The 14,508-nt window shown below is 45.6% G+C and overlaps 1 protein-coding gene across 3 annotated transcripts in view; it reads left to right on the forward strand.

Annotated features, from left to right (window-relative positions):
* Positions 1 to 3,864: 3,864 nt before the first annotated feature.
* Positions 3,865 to 14,508, forward strand: part of LOC311126157 (protein Jade-3-like) — a 39,456-nt gene continuing 28,812 nt past the window's right edge. For 2 of the 3 annotated variants that reach the window (XM_084200176.1, XM_084200178.1), the window contains exons 1-3: positions 3,865 to 4,037; positions 8,751 to 8,823; positions 11,011 to 11,070. In XM_084200176.1, coding sequence (XP_084056302.1) covers positions 11,022 to 11,070 — 49 coding nt within the window. In that variant the 5' untranslated portion in view covers positions 3,865 to 4,037; positions 8,751 to 8,823; positions 11,011 to 11,021. The remainder of the gene's footprint in view (positions 4,038 to 8,750; positions 8,824 to 11,010; positions 11,071 to 14,508) is intronic. The other variant, XM_084200177.1, reaches the window with a different exon arrangement.

Here is a 14,508-nt window from a genome sequence, read left to right on the forward strand (position 1 = left end):
GAATTTAGCCAGGACACCGGGGTTAACACCCCTACACTTACGATAAGTGCCATGGGATCTTTAGTCACAGAGAGTCAGGACACCCATTTAATGTCCCATCCGAAAGACGGCACCCTACACAGGGCAATGTCCCCAATCACTGCCCTGGGGCATTGGGATATTTTATTTTAGACCAGAGGAAAGTGTGCATCCTACTGGCCATCCAACACCACTTCCAGCAGCATCTGGTCGCCCATCCAGGACCAACCCTGCTTAGCTTCAGAGGCAAGCCAGCAGTGGGATGCAGGGTGGTATGCTGCTGGCCAGCAGTGGGATGCAGGGTGGTATGCTGCTGGCCAGCAGTGGGATGCAGGGTGGTGTGCTGCTGGCCAGCAGTGGGATGCAGGGTGGTATGCTGCTGGCCAGCAGTGGGATGCAGGGTGGTATGCTGCTGGCCAGCAGTGGGATGCAGGGTGGTATGCTGCTGGCCAGCAGTGGGATGCAGGGTGGTATGCTGCTGGCCAGCAGTGGGATGCAGGGTGGTACGCTGCTGGCCAGCAGTGGGATGCAGGGTGGTATGCTGCTGGCCAGTGCCCTGAGAGGTTACTAGGGGTCCGGACATCTGGCCATCCTCTTGACTGTACAGGCCACACAGTACTGTCCGTCTTCCTCAAGCAGTGGCAGAGAGCAACATGTCTCTGCCCATCAATAACTAGACTCACTCATATCTCTGGACTTGTGGGATGGTGTGCGTGGCCAAAGTGAGTTGTGTGACGTATATATTGTTCTCAATAGTTAGTTGTTGTTGCATTATGTATGCTTACACCGTATAGCTTGTAACCTGTAAACATGTTCAGGGATGATATGTCATTTATATAGTCCTTTATTACTGTTAATACAGCTCGTCATATCGTATGTACAGTATATTCATATTCAGTATAGTTCCTGTGTGTTAATGCTTGGGCTGCTTTATTCCCCTCTAACAGTGTCAGTGGGTCAGAACTAGTAAAATACATAGAGTCCCATGGGGGGGCCAAATAATCACCACCGGGCGGAGTCTAGGACCCACCGGGCGCCAGTTGGGAAACCCTGATCAACACAGCACTAAACCGGGCGGAGTCTAGGACCCAGCGTGGCAGCCCTAAACCGGGCGGAGTCTAGGACCCAGCGTGGGCGTGTCGAAAGGAGTGGGCGTTGAATGCGCTCTGCTATAGGTCAGATGGTTAGGAGTGGGTGTTGAATGCGCTCTGCTATAGGTCAGATGGTTAGGAGTGGGCGTTGAATGCGCTCTGCTATAGGTCAGATGGTTAGGAGTGGGTGTTGAATGCGCTCTGCTATAGGTCAGATGGTTAGGAGTGGGCGTTGAATGCGCTCTGCTATAGGTCAGATGGTTAGGAGTGGGTGTTGAATGCGCTCTGCTATAGGTCAGATGGTTAGGAGTGGGTGTTGAATGCGCTCTGCTATAGGTCAGATGGTTAGGAGTGGGTGTTGAATGCGCTCTGCTATAGGTCAGATGGTTAGGAGTGGGCGTTGAATGCGCTCTGCTATAGGTCAGATGGTTAGGAGTGGGTGTTGAATGCGCTCTGCTATAGGTCAGATGGTTAGGAGTGGGTGTTGAATGCGCTCTGCTATAGGTCAGATGGTTAGGAGTGGGCGTTGAATGCGCTCTGCTATAGGTCAGATGGTTAGGAGTGGGTGTTGAATGCGCTCTGCTATAGGTCAGATGGTTAGGAGTGGGCGTTGAATGCGCTCTGCTATAGGTCAGATGGTTTTGATTTAGTGTTTTTTTTTCTTCCGTTTATTACCAATTACCAATTACCGTACCGCGAGAGTTTGAACTTCTGTTTTTCAGCCAGAGTATTAGTCTGAGACATATTTCACTGTTAGTTCTACACAAATAATTGTACACTGAACACGAATATAAACACAACATGCAACAATTTCATAGATTTTACTGAGTTACAGTTCATATAAAACTGAGTCAGTTGAAATAAATTCATTAGGCCCTAATCTATGGATTTCACACGACTGGGAATACAGATATGCATCTGTTGGTCACAGGTACCTTTAAAAAAATGGGCCTCAGGATCTCGTCATGGTATTTTTGTGCATTCAAATTGCCATCGATAAAATGCAATTGTGTTCGTTGTCTGTAGCTTATGCCTGCCCATACCATAACCCCACTGCCACCATGGGGCACTCTGTTCACAACGTTGACATCAGCAAACTGCTCGCCTACAAAAAGCCATACACGTGGTCTGCGGTTGTGAGGCCGGTTGGACATACTAACAAATTCTCTAAAACGACGTTGGAGGCGGCTTATGGTATAGAAATTAACATTCAATTCTCTGGCAACAGCTCTGGTGGACATTCCTGCAGTCAGAATGCCAATTGCATGCTACCTCAATACTTAAAAGACATCTGTGGCATTGTGTTGTGGGACAAAACTGCACATTTTAGAGTGGCCTTTTATTGTCCCCAGTACAAGGTGCATCTGTGTAATGATCATTCTGTTTAATCAGCTTCTTGATATGCCACACCTGTCACGTGGATGGATTATCTTGGCAAAGGAGAAATGCTCACTAACAGGGACGTAAACAAATTTGAGAGAAATAAGCTTTTTGTGCGTATGGAAAATTTCTGGGATCTTTTATTTCAGCTCATGAAACATGGGACCAACATTTTACATGTTGCTTTATATAACTGACGATTGTTATTGATGATGAGTGTACTGTTGCTTCATGCTTTGTATGCCTTACTTGAAATAAAATTGTGTGAGAGAAAAAAATTGCCACGTTAGCTACCTCCGGCTACACGACAGTGATACCACGGATAGAACAACGAGACCGATATTTCACCGGATGTATAAATGTGAAGCATCCGCTTGGCGTTTTCACTCACTACCAAATAGTGAGCGGAAGCCCAGTGGCCGGCAGTGGAACAACATGGATTTTTACTTGACCCTTTGCCAAAGCTTTTAAAAATGGCGTTGTTTAGCAGGCGTGCAAAGGCGAATTGAGTTATTGCACACACGCGCTTAACACAGTAGGCGTTCCCTAAGAAAAATGCAAATATTGGCTATAACGCGCCAATAGGATCTCGCTAGCTCGCACTTGGCTCCGCCCACTATGACTCATTTGTTCCAATTTGAAACGACGGGCTGTGGTCTATCTTGGTTTAGTTATACAAATGTTTTGTGATACCCAGTAAGAAGCACTTTAAGTCGGCAGGCAGGCGGATACAACGCAGCCACGTAAAACGTTCTTGAGTGGAAAAACATCTGTCCAATTAGCTGATTCACTTTCCATACACCCACTCCTTTCGACAAACCCACTCGCCCATTCTCTGGTCGCCATATTGGGCTGCAGCTACCCATACTTGGACAGGGTGGTCCCACAGATAGAACAATGAGACAGATATTTCACTGGATGTATAAATGTGAAGCATCCGAATATCCAAATATGGTAGTGAGAGGAAGCCCAGTGGCCGGCAGTGGGAGAAGATGGAACGAGATGGATTTTGGCCGTCATTCTGCTAATTTTCTCATCGATTAAATATTTGATCTCAATACAGTATTCTGTTCCCAAAACTAAAATATGTTACGAACACAGTGGACTAACTTTTGTAGACTTTACCCTTTGCCAAAGTTTTTTTTTTTTAATGGCGTTGTTTAGGAGTGAAAATGCGAATTGAGTTATTACACACTCGCACTCCACATAATAGGCGTTCCCTAACGGAAATATGCAAATATTGTCTATAACGCGCCAATAGGATCTCGCTAGCTGGTGCTTGGCTCCGCCCGCTATGACTCATTTGTTCCCGTTTGAAACGACAGGCTGTGGTCTATCTTGGTTGACTTATATCCCGTCTTTGGCGGTACTCAATAGGGCAGTTGGTGAGGAGAGGTTACAGCTAGTTACGGGAAATATTCAGTGTGTGGAAAAATATATATAATACAGGAAAAATAGTTTTACTAAGAGTGCCGTGTTTATATGTGAGGAATTTGGTGAAAGCGTTCAGGAATCGCAATAAGCTGCGTAATTTACCGCGGATCCAAGGTAAGGTCGCTGAACAATGTGGTCGTGTGTTGTGTGCAGCCTCGGTGTGGCAAGGCTAGCCCGGGATGTAGCCTACCAGCCAGGCTGTGGGGCCCGCCACCTCGGTGTGGCAAGGCTAGCCCGGGATGTAGCCTACCAGCCAGGCTGTGGGGCCCGCCACCTCGGTGTGGCAAGGCTAGCCCGGGATGTAGCCTACCAGCCAGGCTGTGGGGCCCGCCACCTCGGTGTGGCAAGGCTAGCCCGGGATGTAGCCTACCAGCCAGGCTGTGGGGCCCGCTACCTCCCTCTTCCTCTCTCACACAAGGACTTCAGCCTCCTATGGCGCTAAAATGACGAATGTGGTACTCGGTCACATCCATACTTTAACCTGTTCACGTCTCAATTAAATTTAGTCCTTGGAAAAATTGGCGCAGACCACTAAAATGAAGTGATATTTTAGCATAGCGAACGGACAGAATGGTGGAGGCGCCGTTGTTTGATTTCAGACGCCACAGTGTTGTAGGCAGCGAGGCTGGAGTTTGGCGCCAAGGCCGTCAGGGTCTTGTCCCGGTCTAGATGGGTTTTATATCCCGGTCTAGATGGGTTTTATATCCCGGTCTAGATGGGTTTTATATCCCGGTCTAGATGGGTTTTATATCCCGGTCTAGATGTGTTTTATATCCCGGTCTAGATGTGTTTTATATCCCGGTCTAGATGGGTTTTATATCCCGGTCTAGATGTGTTTTATATCCCGGTCTAGATGGGTTTTATATCCCGGTCTAGATGGGTTTTATATCCCGGTCTAGATGTGTTTTATATCCCGGTCTAAGATGTGTGTTTTATAATGGTGGACTGTTGTCGCACACAGGAACCACCACCAAAACGAGGCAATATGCAGGATTTTACATCATTACTATTTTATTGAGTTAGAGGCTGGGGTAGTTATAGCCGATTAAATTCAACCACGATGTAAGATGGAGTTGGGCGGCGACTAGGACTTCCAATCTCAAATAAAATGGACGTTTTTTATTTCAATAAACTACAGATTTCAGCACCCAAAGAATAACCCACAATTACACACGACATTCTGTGTGATTGTGGGCTATTCTTTGGGTGCTGAAGAAACCAGTAGTTTTTTATTATTATAAATAAATAAATAAAAACTAACATAATATGTGATGTTGGAGCTCCAGTTCACCCACACTAGTCACTGTTCAACTCCATTGTAAATCGTTGAGTTTAATCGGCTAGGGTAGTTCAACATTGGACATGTAGAGCAAAAATAATATTCAGATTGTCAAAGCCATTCGATATATCGTCAACTAATATCCCGATATGTAACTATCCATTCCCCCCATCACTAAATGTAATACTAGCTAATAACGTAATAACTTTCGCATGTATAATGTAATAAATTGCCAATAATGTAGCCTAATAAATATACTGAACCGTATAACGTTTTTGCGCTGAATGTAATAATGAATCCCTGTTTGCAGACCTTGTACACTGAACACATCCCTCTGTATCTGTGGAGCTGTATACCCATTGGAGTGGGTCCAGGGTGTCTGCCGATACACTTGCATCTATAACTTATAACAGCATCAGACATTTTTACTGTGGAATTTTAAGGTTGTTGATATGGAAAATGGCCCTTCAAAATGTTCCATTCATCCTCTGTGTAAAATATTAAGACTAGTAGTAGTAGTAGTAGTAGTAGTAGTAGCAACAGTAGCAATGGTAGTCGTAGCAACAGTAGTAGCAATGGTGGTAGTAGAAGCAGTAGTAGTAGTAGTAGTAGTAGCAACAGTAGTAGTAGCAGTAGTAGTAGTAGTAGTAGTAGTAGCAACAGTAGTAGTAGTAGTAGTAGCAGTAGTAGCAACAGTAGTAGCAGTAGTAGTAGTAGTAGCAACAGTAGTAGTAGTAGTAGCAGTAGTAGCAACAGTAGTAACAGTAGTAGCAGTAGTAGTAGTAGTAGTAGTAGTAGTAGTAGTAGCAATGGTAGTAGTAGCAGTAGTAGCAACAGTAGTAGTAGTAGTAGTAGTAGTAGCAGTAGTAGCAACAGTAGTAACAGTAGTAGCAGTAGTAGTAGTAGTAGTAGTAGTAGTAGTAGTAGCAACAGTAGTAGTAGCAGTAGTAGCAACAGTAGTAGCAGTAGTAGTAGTAGTAGCAACAGTAGTAGTAGTAGTAGCAGTAGTAGCAACAGTAGCAACAGTAGTAACAGTAGTAGCAGTAGTAGTAGTAGTAGTAGTAGTAGTAGTAGCAATGGTAGTAGTAGCAGTAGTAGCAATGGTGGTAGTAGAAGCAGTAGTAGTAGTAGCAACTGTAGTAGTAGTAGCATCAGTAGCAGTAGTAGTAGTAGCAACGGTAGTACTCCTGAGTGGCGCAGTGGTCTAAGGCACTGCATCGCAGTGCTAACTGTGTCACTAGAGATCCTGGTTCGAATCCAGGCTCTGTCGCAGCCGGCCGCGACCGGGAGACTCATGGGCGGCGCACAATTGGCCCAGCGTTGTCCAGGGTAGGGGAGGGAATGGCCGGCCGGGATGTAGCTCAGTTGATAGAGCATGGCGTTTGCAACGCCAGGGTTGTGGGTTCGATTCCCACGGGGGGCCAGTATAAAAAAATATGTATTCACTAACTGTAAGTCGCTCTGGATAAGAGCGTCTGCTAAATGACTAAAATGTAAATGTAAATGTAGTAGTAGCAACAGTAGTAGCAATGGTGGTAGTAGCAGCAGCAGCAGTAGTAGTAGTAGTTGCAGTAGCAGTAGTAGTAGTAGCAACAGTAGCAGTAGCAGTAGCAGTAGTAGTAGTAGTAGTAGTAGCAGTAGTAGTAGTAGTAGTACCAGCAGTAGTAGTAGTAGTACCAGCAGTAGTAGTAGTAGTAGTAGTAGTAGTAGTAGTAGTACCAGCAGTAGTAGTAGTACCAGCAGTAGTAGTAGTACCAGCAGTAGTAGTAGTACCAGCAGTACCAGTAGTAGTAGTAGTAGTAGCAGTAGTAGTAGTAGTAGCAACAGTAGTAGTAGTAGTAGTAGTAGTAGTAGTAGTAGTAGTAGTAGTAGTAGTAGTAGTACCAGCAGTAGTAGTAGTAGTACCAGCAGTAGTAGTAGTAGTAGTAGTAGTACCAGCAGTAGTAGTAGTACCAGCAGTAGTAGTAGTAGCAGCAGTAGTAGTAGTAGTAGTAGTAGTAGTAGTAGTAGTAGTACCAGCAGTAGTAGTAGAAGCAGTACCTATGCTGTGTGTGGACCTGACTGATCATCAGTAATGAATCTCTCCTCCACAGCTACCGTAGTCTGCCTGCCTGTGTGTATTGTTGCTGCTGTTTCACCCAGGGAGCTTCCAGCAGCCAGAGCAAATATTAATCTAGCAACCAGCCAGACAGACCACAAGTCTGGCACAGTGAATCATCAGGAATATTTATCTAACAGCCAGCCAGACAGACAACAAGTCTGGCACAGTGAATCATCAGGAATATTAATCTAACAGCCAGCCAGACAGACAACAAGTCTGGCACAGTGAATCATCAGGAATATTAATCTAACAGCCAGCCAGACAGACAACAAGTCTGGCACAGTGAATCATCAGGAATATTAATCTAACAGCCAGCCAGACAGACAACAAGTCTGGCACAGTGAATCATCAGGAATATTTATATAACAGCCAGCCAGACAGACAACAAGTCTGGCACAGTGAATCATCAGGAATATTAATCTAACAGCCAGCCAGACAGACAACAAGTCTGGCACAGTGAATCATCAGGAATATTAATCTAACAGCCAGCCAGACAGACAACAAGTCTGGCACAGTGAATCATCAGGAATATTAATCTAACAGCCAGCCAGACAGACAACAAGTCTGGCACAGTGAATCATCAGGAATATTTATCTAACAGCCAGCCAGACAGACAACAAGTCTGGCACAGTGAATCATCAGGAATATTAATCTAACAGCCAGCCAGACAGACAACAAGTCTGGCACAGTGAATCATCAGGAATATTAATCTAACAGCCAGCCAGACAGACAACAAGTCTGGCACAGTGAATCATCAGGAATATTAATCTAACAGCCAGCCAGACAGACAACAAGTCTGGCACAGTGAATCATCAGGAATATTAATCTAACAGCCAGCCAGACAGACAACAAGTCTGGCACAGTGAATCATCAGGAATATTAATCTAACAGCCAGCCAGACAGACAACAAGTCTGGCACAGTGAATCATCAGGAATATTAATCTAACAGCCAGCCAGACAGACAACAAGTCTGGCACAGTGAATCATCAGGAATATTAATCTAACAGCCAGCCAGACAGACAACAAGTCTGGCACAGTGAATCATCAGGAATATTAATCTAACAGCCAGCCAGACAGACAACAAGTCTGGCACAGTGAATCATCAGGAATATTAATCTAACAGCCAGCCAGACAGACAACAAGTCTGGCACAGTGAATCATCAGGAATATTAATCTAACAGCCAGCCAGACAGACAACAAGTCTGGCACAGTGAATCATCAGGAATATTAATCTAACAGCCAGCCAGACAGACAACAAGTCTGGCACAGTGATTTTTTTAAATTTCACCTTTATTTAACCAGGAAGCCAGTTGAGAACAAGTTCTCATGAATCATCAGGATACATTGTCTGATTGATGGCTCTGGTCAGAAGTCGTGTATATAGAGAATAAGGTCCCGTTCTCGGGTCCAGTCAGTTCTAACCCTGTTTCTGTTATTACTGTTCTAGGCATGGATGAGGAGAGGTTGGTTGGAGGTCACCAGAGGGAAACTCTAGCATGCTTTTAGACTTGACATTTATGGTGAGTGACAGACTTGCCGATCTTTGGAGCCTTCTATGAATGTGATTAAAGTACAGTATAGAACCGTAAGATACCTACGGTGTCTTCAGGAAGTATTCACACCTCTTGACTTTATCCACATTTAGTTACAGCCTGGATTTAAAATTGATTTAAATGTAGATTTTTTTTGTCACTGGCCTACACACAATATCTCATAATGTCAAAGTGGAATTATGTTTTGAGACATTTTTACAAATTAATAAAACATGAAAAGCTGAAATGTCTTGATTCAAAAAGTATTCAACCCCTTTGTTGTGGCAAGCCTAAATAAGTTCAGGAGTAAACATTTGCTTAAGTCACAAGTTGCATGGACTCACTCTGTGCAATAATAGTGTTTTAATATGATTTTTGAATGACTACCTCATCTCTGTACCCCACACATACAATTATCTGTAAGGTCCCTCAGTTGAGCAGTGAATTTCAAACACAGATTCAACCACAAAGACCAGGGAGGTTTTCCAACGCCTCGCAAAGAAGGGCACCTATTGGTAGATGGGTAAAACAAAACATTGAATATCCCTTTGAGCATGGTGAAGTTATTAATTACACTTTGGATGGTGTATCAATACACCCAGTCACTACAAAGATACAGGCGTCCTTCCTAACCCAGTTGCCGGAGAGGAAGGAAACCACTCAGGGATTTCACCATGAGGCCAATGGTGACTTTAAAACAGTTACAAAGTTTAATGGCTGTGATAGGAGAAAACTGAGGATGGATCAACAACATTGTAGTTACTCCACAATACTAACCTAAATGACAGAGTGAAAAGAAGGAAGTCTGTACAGAATATAAGTATTCCAAAACATGCATCCTGTTTGCAACAAGGCACTAAAGTAAAACTGCAAAACATGTGGCAAAGAAATTAACTTTATGTCCTGAATACAAAGCGTTATGTTTGGGGCAAATCCAACACAACACATCACTCTTCATATTTTAAAACATGGTGGAGGCTGCATCATGTTATGGGTATGCTTGTCATCAGCAAGGACTATAGTTTTTTTTTTTTGGGGGGGGGGGAAAGGAACGGAATAGAGCTAAGCATAGGCAAAGTCCTAGAGGAGACCCTGGTTCAGTCTGCTTTCCACCAGATGCTGGTAGACATTCACCTTTCAGCAGGACAATAACCTAAAACACAAGGCCAAATCTACACTGGAGTTGCTTACCATTTGAATGTTCCTGAGTGGCCGAGTTACAGTTGACTAAAATCTGCTTGAAAATCTATGGCAAGACTTGAAAATGACTTTCTAACAATGATCAACAACCAACTTGACAGAGCTTGAAGAATTTTAAAACCAATAATGTGCTAATATTGTACAATTCAGGTGTGCATAGCTCTTAGACTTACCCAGAAAGACTAACAGCTGTAATCACTGCCAAATGTGATTCAAATGTATTGACTCGGGGTTGAATACTTATCTAATCCCACAGGGGGCCAGTATGAAAATGTATGCACTCACTAACTGTAAGTCGCTCTGGATAAGAGCATCTGCTAAATGACTAAAATGTAATCAAGATATATATATATATATGTATATGTTTTCTTCATATTTTAGAATTTTCCTCCACTCCGACATTGGAGTATTTTGTATAGATCGTTGACAACAAATGACAATTAAATCCATTTTAATTCCACCTTGTAACAACAAAATGTGGAAAAAGTTGAGTGGTGTGAATACTTTGAGGGCACTGTATCTAAGGCAGACGTACATTATGTAGGCAACGCCTCGATGACGCCGACAGCGCCACTGTGTTTTGGGACACCAGAAGTACATTAATTTCCAATGGAACGCTGCGTTAGCCTTGCAGCATTGCGTTGCAGAGGCAGTTGCAGTGCATTCGGTGTGTTGCATAGGTTGGATAAATCCAACGTATGCATCAAACTGTATGCTTAGACTTGACAGAAATAGTAGCAGAAGGTGAATGTTGAACTTTTGTTGCACATTTCCATTATGTTGGATTACATAATGAAGAAAGTTTGACAGCAGAATTTGACGCTGCATTGCTGGAAGGACGCTGTCGATCTGATCGAGGCGTAATGCTCCCCTGAATGTTTATAATTAGCTAGTACAGAGGCGTCATTCTGCGAGCTATTCTGTCTCTTAGCTCTGTCTCATGTCTTCTGCCTCTGTCTCCCCTCCTCCCTGTAGGATACATCAGGATGAAACGGCTCAGGTCTTCAAGCAGCAGTGACAGTTCTGACAATGAGAGTGAGTTCCAACTGTCTTTACGTCATGACATGATGAAACCCACGACAGTCATTGAGAATAACATGCTGTCTATAAACAGAGAAAAGCTTTTACTTAATGTCTTTTTAAACATTAACCGCTCTTCCTCTCTCTAAAGCCTTCTGCATACTTTGTTTCGGCTGGTGCAGAGTTCTCAACGAACTGAACCAGTGTGCTCGCATACTCCCTGTGTTTCGGCTGGTGAACTGAACCAGTGTGCTCCCATACTCCCTGTGTTTCGGCTGGTGAACTGAACCAGTGTGCTCCCATACTCCCTGTGTTTCGGCTGGTGAACTGAACCAGTGTGCTCCCATACTCCCTGTGTTTCGGCTGGTGAACTGAACCAGTGTGCTCGCATACTCCCTTAAAAGACTTTAGCCTGAAAAATGATTACAAAAAAACTGCAATAGTACTGTTTGTCCATCTTGAGACGCTGTAGCCGGTATACACTTCCTCAAAATAATCAGAATTAATCTAAGATAACGCAAGAAATCTGTCATTCATTTTGAAGTTGTTGCCGAGGAGATCTTAGTCATCAATTTTACATCTAACTAAGATGTTTGGTGCAGTATTTCTCAATGAAACAATGTGCTTGAAAACAATCGTCTCTCGTTGAATGACCACATACTTAATTGAAGAATCCCTGCTGTTGACCAATCACGAAGTGGCGGAGACTTTGGCTACAGACTTCGGCGTGCCTGCTGGAAGAAAAAAAACTTGCCAAAGACCAAATCGAACAAAAACATCACAATGTCATAATATATGTATGTACGCACTGTTTTGGATGGGAAGAATGCAGACACCTTAACCCTCCTCTACCTCTCTCTAACCCTCCTCTACCTCTCTCTAACCCTCCTCTACCTCTCTCTAACCCTCCTCTACCTCTCTCTAACCCTCCTCTACCTCTCTCTAACCCTCCTCTACCCCTCTCTAACCCTCCTCTACCTCTCTCTAACCCTCCTCTACCTCTCTAACCCTCCTCTACCTCTCTCTAACCCTCCTCTACCTCTCTCTAACCCTCCTCTACCCCTCTCTAACCCTCCTCTACCCCTCTCTAACCCTCCTCTACCTCTCTCTAACCCTCCTCTACCTCTCTCTAACCCTCCTCTACCTCTCTCTAACCCCTCTCTAACCCTCCTCTACCTCTCTCTAACCCTCCTCTACCTCTCTCTAACCCTCCTCTACCTCTCTCTAACCCTCCTCTACCTCTCTCTAACCCTCCTCTACCTCTCTCTAACCCTCCTCTACCTCTCTCTAACCCCCCTCTACCTCTCTCTAACCCTCCTCTACCTCTCTCTAACCCTCCTCTACCTCTCTAACCCTCCTCTACCTCTCTAACCCCCCTCTACCTCTCTCTAACCCTCCTCTACCTCTCTCTAACCCTCCTCCACCTCTCTCTAACCCTCCTCCACCTCTCTCTAACCCTCCTCTACCTCTCTCTAACCCTCCTCTACCTCTCTCTAACCCTCCTCTACCTCTCGCTAACCCTCCTCTACCTCTCTCTAACCCCCCTCTACCTCTCTCTAACCCCTCTCTAACCCTCCTCTACCTCTCTCTAACCCTCCTCTACCTCTCTCTAACCCTCCTCTACCTCTCTCTAACCCTCCTCTACCTCTCTCTAACCCTCCTCTACCTCTCTAACCCTCCTCTACCTCTCTCTAACCCTCCTCTACCTCTCTCTAACCCTCCTCTACCCCTCTCTAACCCTCCTCTACCTCTCTCTAACCCTCCTCTACCTCTCTCTAACCCTCCTCTACCTCTCTCTAACCCCCCTCTAACCCTCCTCTACCTCTCTCTAACCCTCTTCTACCTCTCTCTAACCCTCCTCTACCTCTCTCTAACCCTCCTCTACCTCTCTCTAACCCCCCTCTAACCCTCCTCTACCTCTCTCTAACCCTCCTCTACCTCTCTCTAACCCTCCTCTACCTCTCTCTAACCCCCCTCTAACCCTCCTCTACCTCTCTCTAACCCTCCTCTACCCCTCTCTAACCCTCCTCTACCTCTCTCTAACCCCCCTCTACCTCTCTCTAACCCTCCTCTACCTCTCTAACCCTCCTCTACCTCTCTAACCCTCCTCTACCTCTCTCTAACCCTCCTCTACCTCCCTCTAACCCTCTTCTACCCCTCTCTAACCCTCCTCTACCCCCCTCTAACCCTCCTCTACCTCTCTCTAACCCCCCTCTACCTCTCGCTAACCCTCCTCTACCTCTCTAACCCTCCTCTACCTCTCTCTAACCCTCCTCTACCTCTCTCTAACCCTCCTCTACCTCTCTCTAACCCTCCTCTACCTCTCTCTAACCCTCCTCTACCTCTCTCTAACCCCCCTCCACCTCTCTCTAACCCCTCTCTAACCCTCCTCTACCTCTCTCTAACCCTCCTCTACCTCTCTCTAACCCTCCTCTACCTCTCTCTAACCCTCCTCTACCTCTCTCTAACCCTCCTCTACCTCTCGCTAACCCTCCTCTACCTCTCTCTAACCCCCCTCTACCTCTCTCTAACCCCTCTCTAACCCTCCTCTACCTCTCTCTAACCCTCCTCTACCTCTCTCTAACCCTCCTCTACCTCTCTCTAACCCCCCTCTACCTCTCTCTAACCCCCCTCTACCTCTCTCTAACCCTCCTCTACCTCTCTCTAACCCTCCTCTACCTCTCTCTAACCCTCCTCTACCTCTCTCTAACCCCCCTCTACCTCTCTCTAACCCCTCTCTAACCCTCCTCTACCTCTCTCTAACCCTCCTCTACCTCTCTCTAACCCTCCTCTACCTCTCTCTAACCCTCCTCTACCTCTCTCTAACCCTCCTCTACCTCTCGCTAACCCTCCTCTACCTCTCTCTAACCCCCCTCTACCTCTCTCTAACCCCTCTCTAACCCTCCTCTACCTCTCTCTAACCCTCCTCTACCTCTCTCTAACCCTCCTCTACCTCTCTCTAACCCTCCTCTACCTCTCTCTAACCCTCCTCTACCTCTCTCTAACCCTCCTCTACCTCTCTCTAACCCTCCTCTACCTCTCTCTAACCCTCCTCTACCTCTCTCTAACCCTCCTCTACCTCTCTCTAACCCTCCTCTACCTCTCTCTAACCCTCCTCTACCTCTCTCTAACCCTCCTCTACCTCTCTCTAACCCTCCTCTACCTCTCTCTAACCCTCCTCTACCTCTCTCTAACCCTCCTCTACCTCTCTCTAACCCTCCTCTACCCCTCTCTAACCCTCCTCTACCTCTCTCTAACCCTCCTCTACCTCTCTCTAACCCTCCTCTACCTCTCTCTAACCCTCCTCTACCTCTCTCTAACCCTCCTCTACCTCCTCTAACCCTCCTCTACCTCTCTCTAACCCTCCTCTACCTCTCTCTAACCCTCCTCTACCTCTCTCTAACCCTCCTCTACCCCTCTCTAACCCTCCTCTACCTCTCTCTAACCCTCCTC

Source organism: Coregonus lavaretus, assembly GCF_964263955.1.
Source record: "Coregonus lavaretus genome assembly, contig: HAP1_SCAFFOLD_1272, whole genome shotgun sequence".
Classification (NCBI taxonomy): Eukaryota; Metazoa; Chordata; class Actinopteri; order Salmoniformes; family Salmonidae; genus Coregonus; species Coregonus lavaretus.